This window comes from Lichenostomus cassidix, chromosome 5, assembly GCF_008360975.1.
Source record: "Lichenostomus cassidix isolate B80296 chromosome 5, HeHo_3.0, whole genome shotgun sequence".
Taxonomy (NCBI): domain Eukaryota; kingdom Metazoa; phylum Chordata; class Aves; order Passeriformes; family Meliphagidae; genus Lichenostomus; species Lichenostomus cassidix.
In genome coordinates, this window is record NC_139486.1 from 32,767,864 (window position 1) to 32,789,986 (window position 22,123).

Below are 22,123 nucleotides of genomic sequence, written 5' to 3' on the forward strand. Positions count from 1 at the left end.
CTTCCAAAAAAAGGCAAGTATATCCCACCCAAGTACACAGGACACAGGTACTTATGGGAATGAGTCTAAGATTTTGTGAAGTATTTCACTCATTGATAATGACTTATCATTTCTGGATACTGAAATACAATATTAAGGATAACCTTTTAAAGATGATAAAAACAAATCAGTTCTTCTCAGCAGGAAAAGACTAGTCAACCTAGAGTCTAGAGAGCTGTTTCCTACTGCAGATGAACAACCTTCAGATGCAGGTTGTCTTTAGCCATCTTATAAGCTGACCAGAATTAAATTAAAATATTCATAGTCACTTTCAATGCAAAACTAATCTATGGAAATGATATAAAGAATAAGAATTTTCAGTCATTGTACTTTGCAGTAATGCAGCACCTGCAGTCTGTTATGACAGAATTAAATGCTAACCTGGAACCATGCAAGTAATTTCTTTGAAACTCTCCTATATCACCAAGTCAAAGATCAATTAAATGTGACATTCAACAGTGTTGATTTTTACAGTGACATGCTGTGAATTCTGCTGAAGAAAAGCATACCTAAGCTAGATATTTGTTATTACTTACTATTTGACAGTCAGGATCTTTCAGTAGCCTTGTTTGTCCCATTCCTTATTATTTATATAAATGTTTCATGCTGAAATACAGAAATCTACAGACACTTTTCCTTCTTTCCCTACTCTTACAGAAAGTATTAAAATACTAATTCCTTGCTCCCATTTACTGTGCAAACCAAGAAGCTAGTACACTGTCAATTCTGAGCTAAACTGAATAAAATATGAAATATTATCTCACCTTGGTGAGCCAGCCTTTCACAGTAGGCTTAGCATCATTATGAGGAACACCAACAGGACTGCTCACTTGCACTCTCAGGATACTCTGTAGGACGTGAATCCATTCCTCCAGGATGTTGGGAGAATCTGCTGTCAGGAAATAGGTTCTCTTTTCTGTAACAAGCTGGAAGGAAAAGGAGTGAGAAAGTATAAATCTGCACACCTACAATCTTTTCCTCCGTTGCTGAGTTTCTTTTTACCATACAAATTTTTTTCGGTCATTCAGGAGAAATTTTTTCAGGGTAAGAAGAAAGGTGCTAATCGTCAAAGCCCAAGTGAAAGAAATGAAACTCAGATGAATCAAATTCTCATAAGCTCTCTTGCTGTTTCTGTTGGATACTGTGGCTTTGTGTCCTCTCTCATGCTTTCTTGTTTCTCAGTGCTGCTGCTAGTTTTTCATTTTAAGTGTGACTACATATATGTGAGAGCTTTGCTGCCTTTACTTTGTATTGCATTTTGCCCTCGTTACCTTGTGACTCTGAGAGATGCTATGAATTTAATAGTATTAGTCCTTAGCAACTTAGATTCCATAAGGCAGAAGGCAGCTCACAAGTCAGGGCAGAGTATGAAAAAAACTTTAATGCTGCCTTTTTATTTAAGTCAACATCATGACTTAAAAGTGAACCTAGTTCACTAGGTGGGCTAACTTCTCATACTTTAAAAGTCAAATTCTAACAGGAATCAAACTCTTGAGATGTTTCTTCAGATCCTCCAGGCATGCAAAGTCAGGCCAGAAATCTTGCAAGAGGAGTCTCTCAGAAAGATCGTAGGTACTAGCTGGTTTTAACAATCACTTATTGTAAGAATCGTTTTTCCCACAGATTTCAAGCTCTAACTCCTAACTGCAAGAAAAAAGGGAAGTGTTACGGTCTAAAACAGGACAAAAATAAATAGGAATTTCTTTTAATTTCAAAAAGGTGTATTTGGATTACAATTTAGCTCTTTCCTCATTATTTATTAGACTAACTGCCTGTTTCGTGCCAGGAAACACGAGGACCAGATAAAGTCCCATATAAATTGAGACTCACAGTACATTCAATCTGAAATAAGTGCTCCCTCACCCAGCCACTGAGTATATGGTTATCTGCAGGACAAAAAAGCAACGCCTACCTGGAATGTTTGGGACCCTTCACCTCTGACAATTTGGCATGAAGAATTCAGCTCTATCTGCCCTTGTGGTTTGCGGATAACATCACTCTGAGGAAAGAAAAGCAAACATTTTTTTAAATAGGAAACCTCAGATGGGTGTTAAAGTCCTTAAATGCAGCATAATATGCACGTGCAGGTTGGAGTCTGCATTCATGAGTGAAAAGGACTGCCTAAGATTGCCATGAGAAATATGAGACAGTGTGATCCCATTGCAATGATGAAGCAAAAGTCCCCTCAGTGCTGGCAGACAATATAATAAGGGCAATGATAATAAAAACTCCCTTATGGAGTTCAGATTGGACATTAGGATTAAAAAAACAAACACAAACACAAACAAACACCAACAAACCAAACCCTTTCCAACTGGGAAGGCAATACAACATACAATAGGTGCCAAGATGGTGGCTGAATTTCCACTTTTGGAAGTTTTCAAGATTCAGCTAAACACTTTTTAAGTGGCAAATTTATTAATAATAACTTTGTTCTTCATCTGATACATACAGTGAATTATTCTAATGTTTGTAATGCTTTTCAAAACAGTGATATGTCTAAACCAAAGTGTTTTTTCAGTAAATTAAATTTCTCTGTGCCTCTAGAGGGGAGGAAATGTAATCCCAGTGACTTACCGGGGACTTATAGTACATGATTTGTCTGTTTCTGAGAACAAACCATCGTCTCTTCCACATCTTTACCTGGCTGCCCATTTTCAGCAAGTAACCTGATTTCTCCAAGGGTTCCTGGGAGGACAGAGCAAAAGGGAGAGGAGGTTATCTTGCACCTCTCAAAATACAAATGTGAAAGTGTGCTGAAATGAAGCCCAGACCTTTGCTGCATCTCCCATCGTTTTCTGCTTTGTTTAGTAGCAGCCATTGAAGATAATTTCACTGATTGTTTGATGCACTGTAAACTTATTTCTCTTCCCACCAAAGACCAATTTTCCATATAAAAGTAAAGGCTCTCTACACCATGATTCGACTCCTGTTCCTTGTCTGTTTGGTCTCTTACATTAAAGAGTACAGACTTTTTTACAGCCTGTTTTAAGGTTTCTTTCCTTTCTCCTTCCTTCCTCTGAATTCCCAAATTTATTTTGTCCCAAAACCATAAAGCCATCATTAAAGTAGAATACAACTACAGGAAACCAATACAAGTCATCAGGAAAAAATACAGCCCTAGATGCTTATACTTTTATCTAAGCACATAACAGAAATTGCAGCTTCTTCTGACGCGCCAGATAGTGCCTTTTGATACTGATCAGCTGGACCAACAGCCCCATCTGTTAGAACATGACTTTGCAAGGGAATTACTCAATATATTGCAGTTACACTTTTCTCTTTAAGGCCAAGGCTCTGTTTGCATCCCTTTACAAGTGTAACATAGCAATTACAGTGCAAGCCTTACAGTGCAGATTCCACCATCAGTGGAATAGGAAGATGTCCTCTGTAGCTTATGTTCTGGCTCTGAATAGTCACCATCCAAGGAGTAGGCATCAGGAGGGATGGCATAGTCACTCTCGGAGCTCAGTGAGGACATGGATACACCTGTTCAAAATAAAGGAAGGAATAAGTCACGCCTAGAAAGAAGCATGCACTGAATACTGCACACTCCAAAAATGTTTCTGCATTCACCACTAGGGCTCTTTTTTGGTTCAAGAAGGACAAATCAGATCAGACTCTGGAAACTCAAACCCCACTAGCCTGACTTCTGAAGCCTCCTTTTTTCCCCCTAAAAAGGCAAGTACTGAAAAGTGAGTTTTGGATACTGACAGTAAAATAAATTTATTGCAGAATAAAAAGAGATTAAAAGAAAATAAAAAAAACCACTGGACTTGTTATCTGAAAGAAAAACAGCCTTGTTTTCATCTGGAAACATCCATTATAAAGTCTCAAACCCCTCTGATTTCAGCTAAGGAAAAGGCTTCCTCACTAGCAATGGGGCTTTGCCTCCTGTGAATCTTCCACCACTGGTCCATGGCAATGCACAAGCACATCTGCCAATGCATCACAACAAAAGTTAAGACCACATGAAATATGGTTCTATTTTAGTGACAACAAACTGTAATGAAAATCCCATTCAAGGATCCAGTTTAGCCATCCCAGCAGGCAAGAAAAATTGTCCTGGTCAGGACTCAAAGTACCTGATGCCTCTCAAAGATAGGAGAGATGTGCTTGCTGGTCAAGAAATTACCAGCCAATGACAAAGACCCAAAAAACATTTACTTTATTGTGTCAGTACTAGCTTGCTTCCAAGGAGAAGTCACAGAAAAGGTATGCATGACTGGATGTGATGAATTTGGGAGATCAATCCTTCCCACAATCTTTGTTTAGCAATTGCCTGAATGGAAATCTATCAGCAGTACAAACGATCTAAGAGAACAGGTTTCTACTGTTTCTGCTGTTGATGTCTGCACATTCTCAGAGAACTCCCTGTTAGAATCACCCTGGCTGAGCATTTGCCTGTCACTGATGATGCTGTTCAAGGCATCTTGCCTCTGATGACAGAGTTCATCCTGCTCAGTAGCAGTACTCCTGCTTTACCTCTCTTCACAGCACGAGGGCTGCCTGGCATGCTGGCTTTCCTGTTCTCAGATCCAGCAGCAGAAGTCCTGAAGCTGGCATGGGAGCCACAGTCATCATCAGAGCCTGAAGACTCATCTAGGAAAGGCACGTTGCTGATCTGTGTGGCTTTCTGGAAAACAGACCTGTGTGGTTAGGGCTTGAGAGAAGAGCTTCCCCAGGACAATCCCTCCTCAATAAGTAGACAGAGCAACCCATGCCCTTCATTTTCACACTGCCTTGCCCACTTCTGCCTCAAGGTTCCTCAGTTCCTCCCCTTCTAGTCTGAGAACTTCCAAGCTGGACTCTCTAGTCTGATCTGTTTGGGTCTCCTCTGGTTACACCTCCTGCTCTTCCATGAGCCTTATGTTCCATTTCGTTCCTTAGGCAATACCCACTTTCACCTCTAGGTTTCACAGTGCACACTGCCAACTTCCTAGACCAAAACTTGTTGAAACGTTCTGTGTTCTTAAATATATTTCTCATTTGCTACTCTTTCTGCATTCTTTTGATGTCCCGTACTTCCTTACATCCTCTAATTTTCTTTCCTTCACTGGACAGCTTTATCTTGTTTTGTCTCAAATTACCAGCAGCCCTGGACCATGCTTTCCACAACAGGAAAAGTGAGGTAACTCCTTACCCCCTTCAGCGTAGTGTAGACTGGCACTGTGACGTTTCTGTAGATGAGATAGGTAAATGGCCCAGAAGTTGAACACGAGAAATTGGAAACTGGGAAAATTCAGAGAGAAAGCAAGAGAGCAAATAATACAAACTGGTGAAAAGGAAGAGGTTTTAATGGAGAAGCACCCAGAAGACTGCCATCCTGGACAGTCTGGCTTCAGAAAGGCCAGGGGATGTGTTACTAATTCCATACAACTCCCAGAGAGAGTTGCAATGTTCCCTCCATTTAGCCTGTAAGACACCTTACCCACCCTGTGCTCCCCAAGGTACAATGGCAATCTGGTGTACCCTGCCCAAATAGATAAAAGCCCTAACAGGTGATGGTGAATCAGAAGATTAAAACAGGCCACAGACACACAGAGCAGAAGGCTGGCTGCAAAACTGATGGAGGACATAATGAAATCCCTGAAGATGTCCCTGAATGTGGAGGCACGAACAGGCCAGCACCAACCACCCCCAAAATCAAATATATCTTCCTCCTTTCCTTTATCAACGCTATCTATGAGGTCAAATTTACTTTGAAAACAGGCAAGGAAATGAAGCAATGTGTACATCCAGAAGCTCAGGTCCCACACTGCCACCATGAACTCTCTCTAAGGATGGATCTAGTCTAGAACTTACAGCAGCTGGAAGTATCATTCACCATGGCCACTTCAGACAACCTCATGCCAGACTTAGCCACAGCATAGATTCGGCTCTCCTGAAACAATACCACCATGAACAACAATGATCAGGCAAAAATGTAATTTTTACAGACAGAAACGCCCATGTCACAGAATCACACCACAGTCACACCTTTGGGCAGGAAGGAGGAGCTCTCTAAGAAAGATTGCTGAATTGCACCATATGTTGTGTGAATGACCATTAGTGGAAGTGTGTTACTCTGCAAACTTCCAGCTACAGGAGTGACATCCACACACTGGAACATCTAGATGTAATTATCAATAAATTACTATATCACAGCTTGGAAAAAGATGAGATTTTTTTCCAAATTATAAACAATCCATTAAAATGAATCATGAACAGCCCTAAACCAGGACAAATTATTGAGTCACCAGCGGCAAAGGTTGCCCATTCTGTAATAATGGAATGAAAGAAATGCCTGGAATGATCTCAATAAGCCTGTGTCTCAGTTACATCAATATACAGAGCTTTCAGTTCAAAGGATCTCCAAGTGCTTATGAATTGATAAAAATTCCAGAGGGGGAACCCAACTCTATATCTAGATGCAGAGCTATGACTAAGACATCAACTAGTGCAAAATGGATAAAACCCAAAGCAAGAAAACCCCCTGGTGCTCCTTGAAGCATACAACCAAAATTCACTATGAAATAGCACACGTAATACATATACATGAAAGTACCTAAGATTTACCTAAGGTTTTCACAAAATTTTCCTAATAGCAGGAGCATACCATGAAATAGGAATGCTGAAATCTAATCCATGTATCTATTCTAGTATTCAGCTTTTTCTCACTGTGGAGCTAACTGGTCTGGTCCACTGCATTGATGACTTATTTTTCCATGTTAAACACATGACAACAGAACTAAGGATTGACTTTTGATGACCCATATAATGATAAACCACATCTTGTTGCAGCACATCTTGACTTTCATTTTTATTCCTATGATTCCTGAGTACTGTTTATTTCAATGGATTTTTTCCCTTATAAAGAGCAAAAAAAAGAAAAAAAGTTGTCAGTGGAACCAGCATGATCTGGAGCTGTCAGACTTGGTGGCTCAGGAATGTAACATGTGATGTCCACAGGTAACAATTCCTTGAAACCAAGAGCTGTTGTAGCCTAACTGCTGGGCACAGAGATAAGCAGCACTTCTGATACTGTTGTCCTTGCATTTCTTACCCATGATGGGAATCGGTGCAGTGGTGGTGTGGGAGGTTTACCTCCTGGGTCAAGTGTGCCAGCCTCAGAACTCACAGCTTCTTTTTGCTCTGCAGGTAAGTGGTACATTCCCTCACACGTTCCAGCTTCTCCCCTCAGCAGGCCACATTCTGTCTCCATCTTCTCCAGTCCTCTATCATCATCAATGTCTGTTTCCTCCACATGCCCACAGCAGACTGGAGGGTCTGTTATGGGCTGGAAAGTGCTAGTCTCTAAGTGCATTACACGATGGAAAGAATTAGCCCCAGACTGTGGTTGGCTGTGATGTCTCTTGGCTAGTTGGATACTGTCTCTTGGTGTATTGGGTGTTCGTATTTTTGGAAAGGTCATACTACTCCCAAGGCTGCATTCCCTCCCTGGACAGAAGGAATGAGCTGTAACAGCAGATGTTGACACAAGCAGGGGTGGCTCAGCAGTTTGGAGACGGCCCTCAAGCATGCTCATTATTTCTCCTGAGGAAGAGGAGTCCAGCCGGTGGGAGCGGAATCTGGCACTCAGATCATCAGAGAAGCGGGTGCCATCCAAACCCACTTGTTGCAAGGTGGTCACAGCACTACAGTTTCCTGCCAAAGATGACTGAAAGGTCAAAGCCTCAAGAATTCTTGTGGTCTCGGCTGGAGGGTCCAGTGATATGGAATCAGAGCACCTTAAACCATGCTCAGAACTTATGGCTGGAAATACATTTTTCTCTGTGGAGAGATTCCAGCTTGATGGGTCAGACATGAGCTTCAGCATGCTCTGGGAAAGCAGAGATTTATCCTCTCCATTCTCAGTAAAGGTGTCATTGGCAAGGACTATGTTTGCTGAAGAGAGGACATGTTTGGTAGGTCCTGTCTGACACACCTCTCTGAAACCAGGTGCAAGGAGCACAGATTTCTGGTCTATCTTCTCAGCTAAAGAGGCCTGCGATGCTCGGGGCTTCAAGGAATCATAACTCCAAAGAGATTCAAAGTGAGGAATGCTGGTCATATCTACAAGGGAAGAGAACATATGGTTAAGGCATTCAAATACTCTAATGTCTTCAATATTGCTTCCTAGTGTACATTCAGTTGTATTTCAATAGGACCCCAGCCTGTTTAGGACTATACAGAATGGAAAGGAGATGGCTGGGCACAGTTATAACAAAAGTACTATACATTTATAATTGGGAATAGCACAGAAGAGATGGATAGGAAATGATTAATCACTGTTTCTGACAAAAGTGAAATTAAGATGTCCCTAATGAAATTAGGCAGTGTATTTGAAATTTACATAAGGAAGGTTTTTTCCCAGACAAAAAAAGGGAAATAGAAGGCTGCAGATAGGCCAGAAAAAGTAATGTATCAGTAGTACAGGAGTTTTGGCCTAGGAACTTCCTAAACTGAGAGAGCAGAACTAAAAGAGCAGAAGCTGGAAGGGTATACGGAGGGAAGGATGGCTTTACTTGCAGTATTTTTATGGTATTCTCAGGATTGTGAACAGCCAACCAAGAGATGGAACACTGGCCTAGGCAAGCTTTCACTCTAATGCAATATAGGAGTTTTTACTCTTACCTATATACCATTATGCCTTCTCTCTTAAAATGTGAGAAGGAAGTGCACCTATCCACACAACATTTTGTCAGAAACATCCAAGTGGCCAGAACACTGCTTAGCATGGCTTCTGGCTTTAGTGGACCTACAGTGATTTAAATAATCAAATAAGCTGGTATGATTCCATCCATTTCCAGGGGCTAGATGAGGCCTCCACCAAAGGTATGGGAGACCTTCTTAACTATCACATCAATTGGTGAGTTTACTCGCTTTTCAAGGATTTCCCTAGAGCTTTTTGTTATCCTTTTGTGCTACATGACACACACAGTGCTTCATGCCACAAAGTTTTATAATAGTTATTTATGTGGTTGTGCTATAAAATCTTCCTTTTTTTAGTTCTTTCCCTGTCCTTTTAGTTGCTGAGTTACAGGATGACATAGAAGACAGATCCTAGATTGCCTCCATTGTCGTTTGTCTACTTAGTACCTGCACTTTATAATTCTTATATTTTCTTCCTTTCCATAATTAATAGATTTAAAGAGTATCTCAGTTCTACAATTTCCACCAAATAGCAGCTTTAGAATATGAGAAAGTGGGGGTAAAACTTGGAGTGACAGAGGGTGTTTGATTGACCTTGGCATTTATATTTATTTCAGCCTGACTGAAAAAGAACCCCATCATTAGATGCTTTGGAAACTGCAAAATAGGTGTGAGCATGACTCTGCACAACTACTTGCTGAAAATGCTGCCTGAACATCAAACTCCATGGGTATTGCTTAACCACCCATGGGATTTACAAGGAAGTAGAAACAAACTGAAGACACAAAGTTACAGAGGGAAGAGCAAACAGCAGAAAAAATTACTGTTGACAGTAGAGAGGATGAAACCTGCTCTTGGAAACAGCTGAGAAAAAGACAATAGTGAGAGCATGACCTTGGCACTTGAGTCACAAGGAGCTGAATGTTAACAAACCTAACACAGAACACTGGCACACACAAATCCTGGCACACATTTTCCCCTGACCCTAAGGTAAATCATTAGTGTAGACTGAGAAGAAACCATTCATTTTAAATATTACTGGTATTTTTGCAGCTTCCTAGATGTGACAGGAGATTAAGAAGAAGCTGTTACTATTAGCATGGCAAACAAGAACAGATTTGTCTCTCTGCAGAGGCCTCTGACTTCAGCCTGGCAAAGTGAGACTAGTGAGGGATAAGAGGAGAGGGCAGTGCTGTTTACTGCCCAGAGAGCTGGGATCCAGGGAACACTTAATACCAGATTACTAACGCAGCTTACCAGGCATTCTCTTTTTGTGAACAGTCAGAGCCAGAGGGGATGAGAAAAACCCAGTCATAAAGCATTTCACTAGAAATGTGGTGGGATTTAGAAGGAATTTTGCCCTATTCCCTTGCTGTGGAGTAACAGGAATGCCAGAAAGACTTCTGCAGGAAAGCAATGTCCCCTGCCTGCATGCCCAGTGAAGTTCTGGAAACCAGCTCATCTTACTGCAACCAAACCAAGCTCGTTAAAAAATAAAAAGAAAAAAAAAACATTAAGAGAGAATTTCCTCTTCAAAGTATGTAACAACTAAAGGTGTTGAATTCAAGCCTGGAGACCAAAGTTTTCCATCCAGCCACCAAGGAACTGCAAAAACCCAAAACACCATAAGCAGCTTTCGCCAGTCCAACCTGATAGCACAGAGGAACCCAGCTCCTAAAGGCAGACCAAACAGCTGCTGCCTTGGCTCATTCACTTACTCAGTTCACATGCCAGCAGAGGTCTGTGGGGATGAGAATAATTCACATGTGGAGGTACACTTAAATATGTCAGGGACTTCTCCCCTGCAGCACTGAAGCGAATGGAGAGTTCTACTATGTATTTCAATGAATGCTTTTGACTCAGGAGTTCAGTGGTCTTTTTAATGGCAAATGCAGATTGTAAAAAAAAGGTGTCTATACTCAGTTTTTGGTGGGAAAACAATTAAGAGTTAAGGCAGGTAAGCATGCTATTCCCATCTTAAAAATGGGCCCACTAAGGAACAGAGCACCTCTACTGCTTGCTGTGACAAGTGTTAATTTCTGACAAAGTTGAGAATACAACCCAGGAATGCTGACTTCCACTCTTGTGGTGGTTACTAGGGTACAGTGCCAGTTGAACACATTTACCTTGCAATGTATCCTGAAGGGCTTCAATTTGCTCCATCAGTCTCTGATTACAGTTTTTCAGGTGGTAATTTTCTAGCTCAAGCTATGAAACAATAATAATAAAAACTGAAAAATAATGCAAAACTGTGTGCATATGCGATCCACAACACAGAACACGCTTTCATCTTCATTACTTTCAAGTATCTTAACAAGGAAAAGAAACAGTCAGTAACATAAATGCACCTAAATATCAATATATTAATGTACATTATCTATATATCTCTGTATCTCTATATCTCTATAATGGTATATTTTACATATATATATATATGTATCAGTAATATCTATGTATTACTATTTCATACAGGGAAGAGAAGCAGCACAGCAGCTTAGTGGATTATCTAGGCAATCCAATGACATCACAAAGTCACATCGTTACATAATCAGTGCCCACTAAGACTGCTTCTCCCAACTCCAACAAATTCCCTTTCTGTCATAAACTTGGAAATACGTATCTTTAACTTGGAATAAAAGGATAGCCCACTCCAGACAGCCCACTCCCAGGCAAAAACTACTAATACATCTTTAACGCAGCATGCTGACCTGTTGCTATCTTTGTTTTTCTAGAGGGTAGGCCCAGATATAGCCATAGATCCACAGGATGGATTGGACAGAGAGGCCAGAGATGAGAAAATACTGGGCAGTAGGAAAACAGCATTAGTCAGAGATGGTAAATTATAGAAGAGCAAAGGACATGGTTGTGTTACAGATGCTCTGTCAGAAAGGAACAGAAACTGCACCTTAAGAAAAGAGGGAGAGGTAAAAGGAAGCTAGGTGAAAGCCACTTCTGACTAGTCAATCTTCAGAAACTGCTTTTGGGCACTGGTGACTTCACAGTCATTTACAGCTTGCCCAATAAAGGAAATAGCCCTCAGTATGAGTGATGACTGCAGCTCTACAACTGAGCCAAACAAGCAGAGACCCTCTGTGGCACACTGACTGTCCCCACACTGTTGTCCTACCTACAGTGCAGCCACTGTACTTACAGGCCTTGAAACCTGGCAGCAAGCTAGAGACTTACCTCCCTGAGCTTAAATGTTACCCACTCTTTGATCTTGCCAGCTTTCTCTTGAACAATTTTGGCTTCCTCAGTCCTCAACTGTTTCTGTGCCAAAAAACCAAAAGCAACATTAGACACATTAGGAGAGTACAACTAACCATTCTCAGTGAGTTACTGCATCAGGAGTGCCTGAAACACTGAAGCTCCCATTCCAGATGTAAGATTTAAGACTGCTGCTTGGATACTATTCAGCTGGCCTCTGAAAAAAATCAAGCTCTAAGTTGTCTTACGTGGTCCCTAAAGGTAAGTTCAGAGGCTTGTTTCAAGAGTTTCTTGTAGAATAGCAAAATCCAGGTCAGGAAACAATTGCCCACCTAACTACAGTTTGAGTACAGTCTCCAACTTTTTCTGCTTCAGATGGTTTTGCAATGTTGCTGTGGAGCACCTGTAGTGTTCCCCCAGCCTACACACACATTACTGGCCAAAGGTAATAAGAATTAAGCAGAGCCTGTAACTGATCGATAAAACATCAATCATTCCAAACTAAAGGGATTCAGTTGCTGTAAGCACAAGTGTAGGACACAAACTTTCAAGGTGCACAAGATGCAAAGTAATACCAAAAATGTATTTAACACACACACACACACACACACACACACAATATTCTCATTGAGAAAGTAAATTTAAAAAAAAAAAAAGCTCCACAATTTGTCCTTGAATGACATAAGACCTGCTAGGAGGATTTCAGATGCTGTAAGTGGTTATATGTTTACATATCCATTAGAACAGGTTCTAGTCCATGCAAAGGTGTTATGGCAATACTGTTGATTTGCATAACGATAATTTTTCTCTCAAGTATCTGCTTGGGTAATATTGCTACATCATTTCTGCAGCCATGTTTTCTCAGCTGTGTTTTTAACTTTTCTGGAAATTTCCTTTGAAAAATGATGAATTAAGATTATGATCACCTGAAGCTTTCTGTTTTCTCTCCTTTGTGGCTTTATCAGAAGCAACTTCACTGAAAACTCTCCTATCTACATAAGGATTTAAACAACTGCAAGAAAAAGTCAGTTCCAGGAGCAAGGAAGGGAGGGAGAGAGGAATATATGCTGCGTGGCACATCAGCCCTGGTTTCTCCAATTAAGGGGCAAAGATAATACCTTCTGGTAGCAGTTGGTGGTTTCCCTGCTAGACTGTTTTTTCTGAAGTAAAAAAATACCAGTAACTATGTTAACAAAAATGTCACTCCTTCTTCCCACTTTAAATTTTTCACACTGATAAATACCATATAAATGCACTGCAGACTGCACAGAATTCCCCACATTTTCACACCAATTTTAATCACCACATGCTATTTATCACTACAACTGTACATTTAAAGGCTCTTATCCAAGTATTTTTGCTGACCTTAAAACAGACCTTAGCAACATTATAGGCAGCAGTAACATTTGTAGTTGAGCATAAAGAAATAAAAGTAATCAATTCAGATGCTTCAAGAGGAAGAATTATTTAGGGCTTTTTTTCCTTTTATATGACTCAGTGTGTTCCTAATCATCAGGTCTCAACCTCTGCAGGAGTTAGAATATCAGTTGCGCCTACAGGTCTGAAATTGTCTGGTAGATACAGCAGATCTACCATCTCTGAATATCCATCACATGGGAATTGGCTTTGAATCCCTAATGACATGGACTTGTCTTGGAATGGGGTCCAAGAGGTAAAAGATTCAGGTTATTATGCTATATGGTGAAGTGCAATGCCAAGATTTTATTTAGGGTTCTAAAGCAGAATAGTGACACGATGACAGCATTGTCACCAAGCCCTGCCTCTAAAGCAGAACCAATTCACTCAGGCACAGCAGCCATAGATGCAGTTATTGTGCTTTAAGATCCAAAAGCAATTAGAAATTCTTTGTGTCCCACACTATTGTGTGGCCCAGACATGACCTCAGTGTTCCCTTAATAATGCTCTGAACTCCATGGCTCTTCCCATCACAGTGCAAACAAACAGGATGCCTTACAGGGACTCTTAGTAATGTTCTATCCCTGCCACTATCTCATCCCATTCTGTAACTAAACCAGTGACTCTGATTAAGAGTGTTTCTTGTCTGAAACTGTCAATCTTTGGCTTTCATTTCTAGAAACTCATGTTGCCTCTTGTTGCTGGAACAAGAAGACTAACAGTCCTTGAAATAGGTGACAATTACTTTGATGTAACTCAACTGGTCAAGCAATTTTTTTTTGTACAATTCTAGCTCTATTTAAAAGTGATTTACTTAGAAACACATAAGAATACACCATTCCTCATGTTATAAAAAGGAGAGGGCAAGGCCTTTATGAGAACTGAAATACAAGCCCTGTTGTAGATGAAGCACCTTTCTCCCACTAACTGAAAATGGAAGAGGTTAAGGACTACCCATACTGGGAAATAGCTCCTCTTTTACAATGAGGACATCTGACAAGAGATGAACTATCCTAAAGGACTGCTGAAGACTGAGAAAAGACCTTTCCCAAGAAGCAGCATAAACAGTCAGAGATGGGCTAAATAATGGTTTTGCAAAGCAATCTATATGCCAAAAAACCAGAGAAACACTGTGACCAGACTTTAGCATTACAATGTAGGGTCTTGACACTACCATAAGGAAGCCCTTTAAGCACATTGACTGATCTCAAATAATTAAGAGATGGGCTACCAAGCTGAGTGGATTTCAGTTTTGTCTGAAAAGGAGAGAGAGGATCTTGTACTGAGCTGGGCATCATCTTACAGCAACTGAGAGACTAACATGTAATGAGACATAATCCATATATTTGAACTATATATTACAGAATCCCTCTAACTCATGAAAGCTACAGGTCTTGTAGAAAATATCCCTACCTGTTTTGCTAGTTGTGTCTCCAATTTGTTGATCAGATCCTCCTTTCCTTGCATTGTGCACATCAGCTCCTGATATTTCCTGTGCAGGGTGCTGTCAGATTCACCAGTCTTCATGTTGGCTAGTTTTATCTTCTCTTCCATAACTCTGACCTGTAATGGTAATCAGCAGGAAATTGAAAAAAACCAAAAACCACCAAAACAAACCAAGGCAAATTAAGGAGATGCCTGTGTAGTGGTAAGAGAATGCAAATAAATGAGAATATTTGTGGGTTTCTTATTTTTGAAGTCAGGAAAGGAAAAATAAAACATAAAAAAATGCATCACCCTTCAGGTTACATTAAGTTGAAATCCACATTTGTGAAAGGAACATTGTCCATTCATTTGTAATGCTGAAGCAGTAACAGATGCAAACTGAACCACAAACAGATAAAACCACTGTGGATTGTGAGATATTACAATCAAATTATAAATCACAGAGGCCATACAGGCACCGCAGTCTCCACACATGTACGGACAAGGTACATATCCTTCTACATCCTGTACATATCCTATCCAAGGTACTTACCACGTTTTCCTCCTTTGCAATATCACCATCACTTTTTTACCTCATTTACTACCAAGGTATATACCAAAAACCGCTGGTCATTTGCTCTAGATTAAGATTTCTATAAGGAAAATGTACTATGGAGTACTTCTTCTTCCTATCCACAGCTTAGATGGTGTTTTGGCAACTCCTGTCTTTCTGCCAAGTCTTTTCTCCAGATCTGCTGAGGAGTTACAATGTTAGATATTTCAGATTTGCGTGTCTTTGAACTCCTACCAGTGCCAACACTTCTTCATCTCAGCAAGAGAAAGATCACTGTAGCGCTCCTTCATGACAGACAAAGTTTCAATGCACTAAAATCTAGCGGCTGCTGAAGCATTTCAGGTTTTTAGCAAATTTTTAAAACCTCTTTGCTTTCTTCAAAACCTTTGTCTCTTAGCAATGCCACTCCATTTTACCATTAACTCATCGTATTACAATGGATTATAAGACTTCATTTCTAAAGATGAATGGAATCCCCTCAGTTTAACTCAAATGTACTAATTGCAGCATTTGATGATGGGAAAATCTTTGGTTCCAACACATCCCAAAGAAACTAAATCTGCAAAGAAACCAACTCCAAATACCATTAATTTACCATGAATTTGGAACCAGAAAGATAGAATGCAGACAGCAACCTGAGCACTTCACAGAGTCTGTGCAAGAGTGTTAGTCATGCTCTGTTGAGCAGCCTACACTTCATACTTGCAGAAGCTATGTTTTGTCCTCCTGTCTGCCTGTATTAGGCAGAGAAGCAAACTGCCTCTTCCTCATACTGCATTAAAAAGGTAAGCGTCCAACATCTGAGCCAGAAAACTAAGCCTGCTGAGTCGGATGTGTTTTCATTAGAGTTTAGGGTGATTATAGTAAAAAGAAATGGCTCCTCCTTTCTGTCTGATGCCCAAATGCTGACTCTGTACTAGAGGCTCAGCGAGGGGACTGCGAACATGTGATTTCCTTAATTGAGGTTGGCAGCTACAGGGAGTCCATTGAATTAACAAATCCAACCCCCCAGACTCCTGGAGAGAAAGATAACAAGGGATTTTGCACTTGATGTGGAGCCCTCTCATTTGTTGCTGCCTCTCATTCATGGTGAATGCACTCATTAGTGGAAGGGAATGGTTCTAGTCTTATGCTGTCACTTCTTCAGGCTGTCAGGCAGCAATGTAGCATTTCTCTAGGAACACTTACCTCTGCATGTGGATAAGGCTGCTGGAAAGGCAAACGTTGAGGGTTGCTAGTCTTTAGGACCTGCCAACATATGGCTACAGAACTGCTGGTGGCAGGTGAGTGAAGGCAACCCTCATTTCTGCTACACCTTCCCAGCCAAGTTCTCCCTTTCTTGCCCATTCTTGAACCTAGATTTGACCTGCTCTCCATCTTGTCCCTTGCTGTCATTGCATCTTGTCATATCCTGGGCACTCTACTCCTGTCATTGAGGTGTCTGCTAATACGAAACCTTCACTGGCCAGTGGCAACAACTGTACTTCCTGCTGGTGCTGTCACAGCTGTCACTTTTGCCTGTACTGCGTTACCTTTGCCTGTTTTGATTGGGTGTGGACTTACTCATACCACTCTCAAGAACAACTCTTGCTCTTCACTGGTCTTATATAGAAGTGAACAGCATGGTGTCAAGACATAGCATCTTTCTAGAATTAAGCTGGTCAGTAAAAAATCTTGATGCCAGTGTGAAACAGTATGTTCTGCAGAACTAATACCTTTCCAGGTACTTCAGGTCCTTGATTCCCAGGCAGTAAGTTTCCCAGTGCTTATAACACTGCCTATTCAGTCCTTCACTTCTGAAACCAACTTTGGCAGTCATTCTTGGCTGTTAGGCTTTTATTTCTGTCCTTCAACCTATGACTTAGTGCTCAGTCCTGCAGCTCTTGTCCAGCTGGAGGGAGCTGATTCACTTCAAGCTTTCCCTTCTTGCAGTGATGCAAGAGCTCAGACCACCTGGCTCTTTTGTTGCTATAATACTCCTCCAAGTGCAGAATGTCTGCTTCCCAAAGATCCATTATTCTCCACAGCTTGTTCACAAACTGAAGTCTGCCTCTCTCCCCTTCTCCATTATTCAAGAAGCACAGAAGGACTAGTTTAGACAATATGTCCAATTTTTAGATGATTACAGCAATAGACAATGAATCCAGCTCTTACTGTTTTTCTCCATGGGCTCCTGAGCCAGAGCAGTAATTACTAAAAAGTCCAAAACAAGTGATAAGGGTGTGTCTGCAAAACCTACTTCTTTCACAGAACCTTCTGTACTTGTGGGCAAGTCCTCACCAGTACTCTTAAGTATTTGTTTCCTGAGGACTTGCCAGGCAGCCCCAACCTTGCACTTTAATTCTGAGGTACAACATCCCCTCCCTTTTCCACAACCAACCATGCCTACCATGGACGAGGGGGTAAAGGCTGTGAAGCTGAGAGGAAGGTATAAGGGCTCAACATATTCAGGCACCTGCTCATACCTAAGGCTCAGAGACTGGGAAGTAGACCAGAAAATCCATTCACCACTGTAAATCAATGTTTCCCTAGCAGGGCATAGCACTGCAGAATCCTTTCTGTATGCTAGACTGGAAGGAATTTAGAGTGAGTTAACTGCTGGACTTGTACCAGAGCCACCATAAAAGAATCTCTTACCTGTTTCTCTGCATCCTCAGCTCTTTGCTCTGCTTCTATCACTCTCTGTTCCAATTCCTGCATCTTTACAGCCAGAAAAAATAGAAGAGGGAGAAAGAAAGAAAACAAATTAACATCACCTGGAAATTCACGTTTTACTCAGGACTTGTGCAAGCCTACAGATCTTTGGCATATTTTGAGTTAACTGGACAGCTTTGACCAGAAAAAAAAAAAAAAGCCTTTGACCTTTTCCAGTCTTCTGCCCTACTTTGAGTACACCGGAACCATTTTCTCATTAGTGAGCTTCATCATTCATTACATGGGTCAAAGGAAAAGTGCCGAAGTCTTGACCTCATCTCTACAATTTACACACCATGGGCTGTCCCTGAAAGGAGCCTGTCTACAGTGCACCATTCTTCCCTGATCATATTTCAGCTAGGATTCATTCACAATGGTAAATAAAAATGAATACATCTTGGAAAGCTCACAGCAGGTCCTCTATGATGCCACATTATAACCACTGAATACTTTGCTTTGGCTTCAAAAACATCATACACTCACAGCTGACAAGATTAACAATGATCTTAATTTTCCTTTGCTTCTTTTCCTTTTAAAGAGCTTGGCAAACTGATCATTCTCTGATTTGACAATTGAGCATTGCCACTGTCGAAGTCAAAGGACACTGAATAGAATTTTATCCTAAATGTTTATAAATCACTTCATTCTCATGAAATGCAGATATGGGTTCTTCTAATAATTTACCACTAGAGCCCATTTATTTGGGGGGTGGTAGCTGGTTTGGGGTGGGGGAGGTGTTTGTGGGGTTTTTTTTGTTTGTTTTTGTTTTTAATTTTTCTTTAAATAGCAACCTAGTATCTCATTCAATGTTTGCCAAGGTCATCTTCCACCTGCCCTGCTTCAATGGGTCTCAGATTTAAGCCCAGTAATATGAAGTCAGTGACACTAAGTTTCACCCACCAAGTTGCAAAATTTGAGGAATGCTTCATGGAGTTTCCAGCACTTACTTATGTTCTACTATGGAAAGAATGATGCAAAAGAATCTTCAGAAGATTAAAAGAATCATGCTTAAAGAAGAAAAACTATAAAGGGAACTGAGCTTCTTTTATCTCCAGTGCATTTTGTGATTCTTGATAAAGCACTGGAGCCAAGTATTCAGGTTGGTCACTAACAGAACCAAACCAGTATTTCTGAAAATGGGACTTTTTCCTCTTGGAAAACCCTATTGGGTTGATCACCCAGAATGGATGTGGCAGCATTCCCCTGTTTCCATTTCCCTTCCTTCATATGGCAACAAGACAACTTTTCTTTCCATACACGCTCATTGATATAAAAGCAGATTGACACATATCAACAAACATATAGAAAGGTAAATACATGCAGACACCTCAGTAGTCATGTAACTAAAAAAGCAATGACATAAACTCAAACCATGAAGATCAAAACCTGCTACACTTAGCATGGTACCTCTCAGATTTGCTTTTTCAGTGGAACAATCAAGGACATCAGTCTCTGATATCCAAATCAAGGATGCTTGTCTGGCAGAGGAACAGAGAGGTGCCACAGAGGATTGCAGCCAGACAAAGCTGCTCTGACCAAAGAGTTTTAGAGGAGACTGAGCTCAAGGCAATCTAACATGGACAGCAGTGATCTGTGTCACATAATTATGTGTCCCTTTGGAACAGAGATGTACCCATGCATTTATCTATTAGTCTCTGGACAGTCATCACCACACACAGGTAGCAGCAAAACGTACTGGCAAGAAAGATTCTAAACATAACTATTGTGGAGACATAATATGCATTGTGAAACTAAGACTGTTTAAGACAGAATCAATGATCTCTCCTAGTTTTCTGATTAACTGAGAGGGTTTACATTCACAGCACAGATGAAATTCTGGGCTTTTTTTACCAAGTTATCCTCTTAAACTAGTAATTCAATCTGCCACAAGGTGGGCAACCTCCATGAAAGACTCAGGTTATTTTAAGAGGATAGCACTGTTGTGACTGAAAAACTCCTTGCTGTCCCAGCAGTTGTTTCATATTACTAGCAGCTAGCGATCCTGATCAGGACAGAGAATGTATGTTGGGACCATTCCTGATCACTAAAATGTTATGAAACTTGTGCAAGCAGGGTGACCTGGCTAAGTTCCAGTCAAATCAATTACTTTTGTCACTCTAATTCCCTCCATAGCCTTAAATGAACTTGTACTTTTCTTAATTTCCTGTGCTACATTCTTGGGTTGTCCTACTATGAACTGTTAAATAACTGCTGTGTTTCTCATGTACATAAAATTATTATTTCACTCATCCCCAGTGTCAGCACTCTTACTGGAGCACATTCAGATTTAATACATCCATGCTTGTAAGGCTCTTTCAAATCCCTCAATGAATTAATAATAATGCTTGGTATTTACATGGGTCCTTTCATTCAAAATGCTTTATAATTTGACAAATGCTACTAAGCAATGTGACCCAGGTCACATAAAAGACGTAGTAACCAAGCCAAATGCATGGAACTCTTCTTTCAAACAGTAGCCCAGACAGCTTGTATGGGAGAAACAGGACTAGTTGAATAGTCATTCTTACATGAGACAAAAGAGCCTTTTTCCAAATGTTCATTGTTTATTGAAGTAAGACAGAAGCAGGTTAAGTTACCCAGATGGCCCTTCCAAAAGCTGCAAAACATCCTCCCTCCAACCATTCACAGAGACTTTCCATCTCCTGATGGCTCAGAAGAGGCTACGCAAAACTGAAAAAAGTTCCTACACCTCTCAGCTTCATTTTTCTCCTGCTGTTCTGTTCCAAAGCTCACCCCTAACCAGGTCAACTTGCTGCCAAGGCAACGGCCTGCTATGCCAGTCATCAAGAGAGGAGTATCCCTTTTCCTTGCATCTGTACAAGAAAGTCAGAGTGAAAACAACTGCCTGCTTCCCAAGGGATCCCTGCTGATGTCCACAAGGTAAGACTAAGGTTTCTCATGCCCCATGGGGTCCAAAAGGATGGCAGAGCTTTGTGTGGGAGACCAGGGGCTAAGGCTCTTCTGCAATGCCAACCCCCAGCCAGGCTCTCTGCAGCTTGGCAGCTCTGTTGGACAGCTGAGATAGGGCTATCAACGTGGAAGTTCACACCATGTGAACTAGGGCATTGGCAGTTGAACCACTGGGTTTTAAATTCCTCATGTTCTGAACAGCAATCTAGATTATTCAATCTAAGAGGATTTTAAAAATCTCAAGTATTTAAACTGTTAGAGCACATTGTACTACCAATGCCAGGAATGAGTGGTTGGGTTGTAGGCGAGTTAAGATAGCTAAACCTGCCTTGAAATCATAAAATTAGTTATAAAGAATAATTTAAGATGTGAGGTATCAGGTTTTCAAGCCTTTTAATCAGTCACCTCCAGACCTGAGGCAACCTAGCTGGTGAACAAGTATCACACCCTTGTTAACATTGTTACTCACTTTCACCATCTAAAATCACTTAAAAAAAAAAAAAATTCCTATTGCTGCAAACCGTATTGGGAGGATCTCAGGACAATACTTACCACAGGTTGGCACACAGCTTCAAACTGTGCAAACTTCACATTTTTCCAAGATCATCCCCTCTCACTGCCCCAGAAAACCTTTTCTGAAATTCAGGACTCTCCAGTTAGTCTGAATCTCTTCATTCTCATAATGAGGAAAAAAACATTAAAATCACACTTGCTATAAAATCTATGACAAAAATCCATGAAGCTGCCGTCATTCGACACAAACCAAGCACCTCCTTCAGCTCTGCATCACTGCCCACCTGAGGGCAAGAAGGATGCAGAGCCGACAGGAGTCCCTGTTGCTGTGACTGCTGGGATGTCCTGCGCTGACCAAGGAGCGGGGAAGGAGGGTCTCTGAGCAAGTTATTACAGCCCAGTTGGGAACCTGAGGTCCAGGACACTTCCCACGAGGAGTATTCAGCATGAGCACTGTGTGTCTGAGTCCATCAGCAGCAGGAGAGCCTGCTGGAGCTGCCCCCGCAGTCTGCACAGAGTCCCTCCCCTTCCCACATGACATTTGGAGATGAGAACTGCAAGCCTGTTAGTGCTCTGACCCTTTACGAAAGGCTACAACACCACTGTACAAGTAGTTACAGAATAACCTGACCACTGAACCAAGCTACTCCTTAATCTTAACAAAGGGAACGTCGCTTTGACTAAAAGGCT

General features: G+C 41.0%; 1 protein-coding gene across 2 annotated transcripts in view; it reads right to left on the minus strand.

Annotated features, from left to right (window-relative positions):
* Window positions 1-22,123, minus strand: part of PLEKHH1 (pleckstrin homology, MyTH4 and FERM domain containing H1) — a 49,438-nt gene that overhangs the window by 19,959 nt on the left and 7,356 nt on the right. For both annotated transcript variants that reach the window (XM_085062124.1, XM_085062125.1), the window contains exons 3-14: window positions 17,933-17,995; window positions 14,710-14,859; window positions 11,860-11,943; window positions 10,800-10,881; window positions 7,085-8,094; window positions 5,845-5,923; window positions 5,183-5,271; window positions 4,525-4,675; window positions 3,389-3,528; window positions 2,617-2,727; window positions 1,952-2,038; window positions 804-965 (exon numbers count right to left, since the gene is read on the minus strand). In XM_085062124.1, coding sequence (XP_084918250.1) covers window positions 804-965; window positions 1,952-2,038; window positions 2,617-2,727; window positions 3,389-3,528; window positions 4,525-4,675; window positions 5,183-5,271; window positions 5,845-5,923; window positions 7,085-8,094; window positions 10,800-10,881; window positions 11,860-11,943; window positions 14,710-14,859; window positions 17,933-17,995 — 2,208 coding nt within the window. The remainder of the gene's footprint in view (window positions 1-803; window positions 966-1,951; window positions 2,039-2,616; window positions 2,728-3,388; window positions 3,529-4,524; window positions 4,676-5,182; window positions 5,272-5,844; window positions 5,924-7,084; window positions 8,095-10,799; window positions 10,882-11,859; window positions 11,944-14,709; window positions 14,860-17,932; window positions 17,996-22,123) is intronic.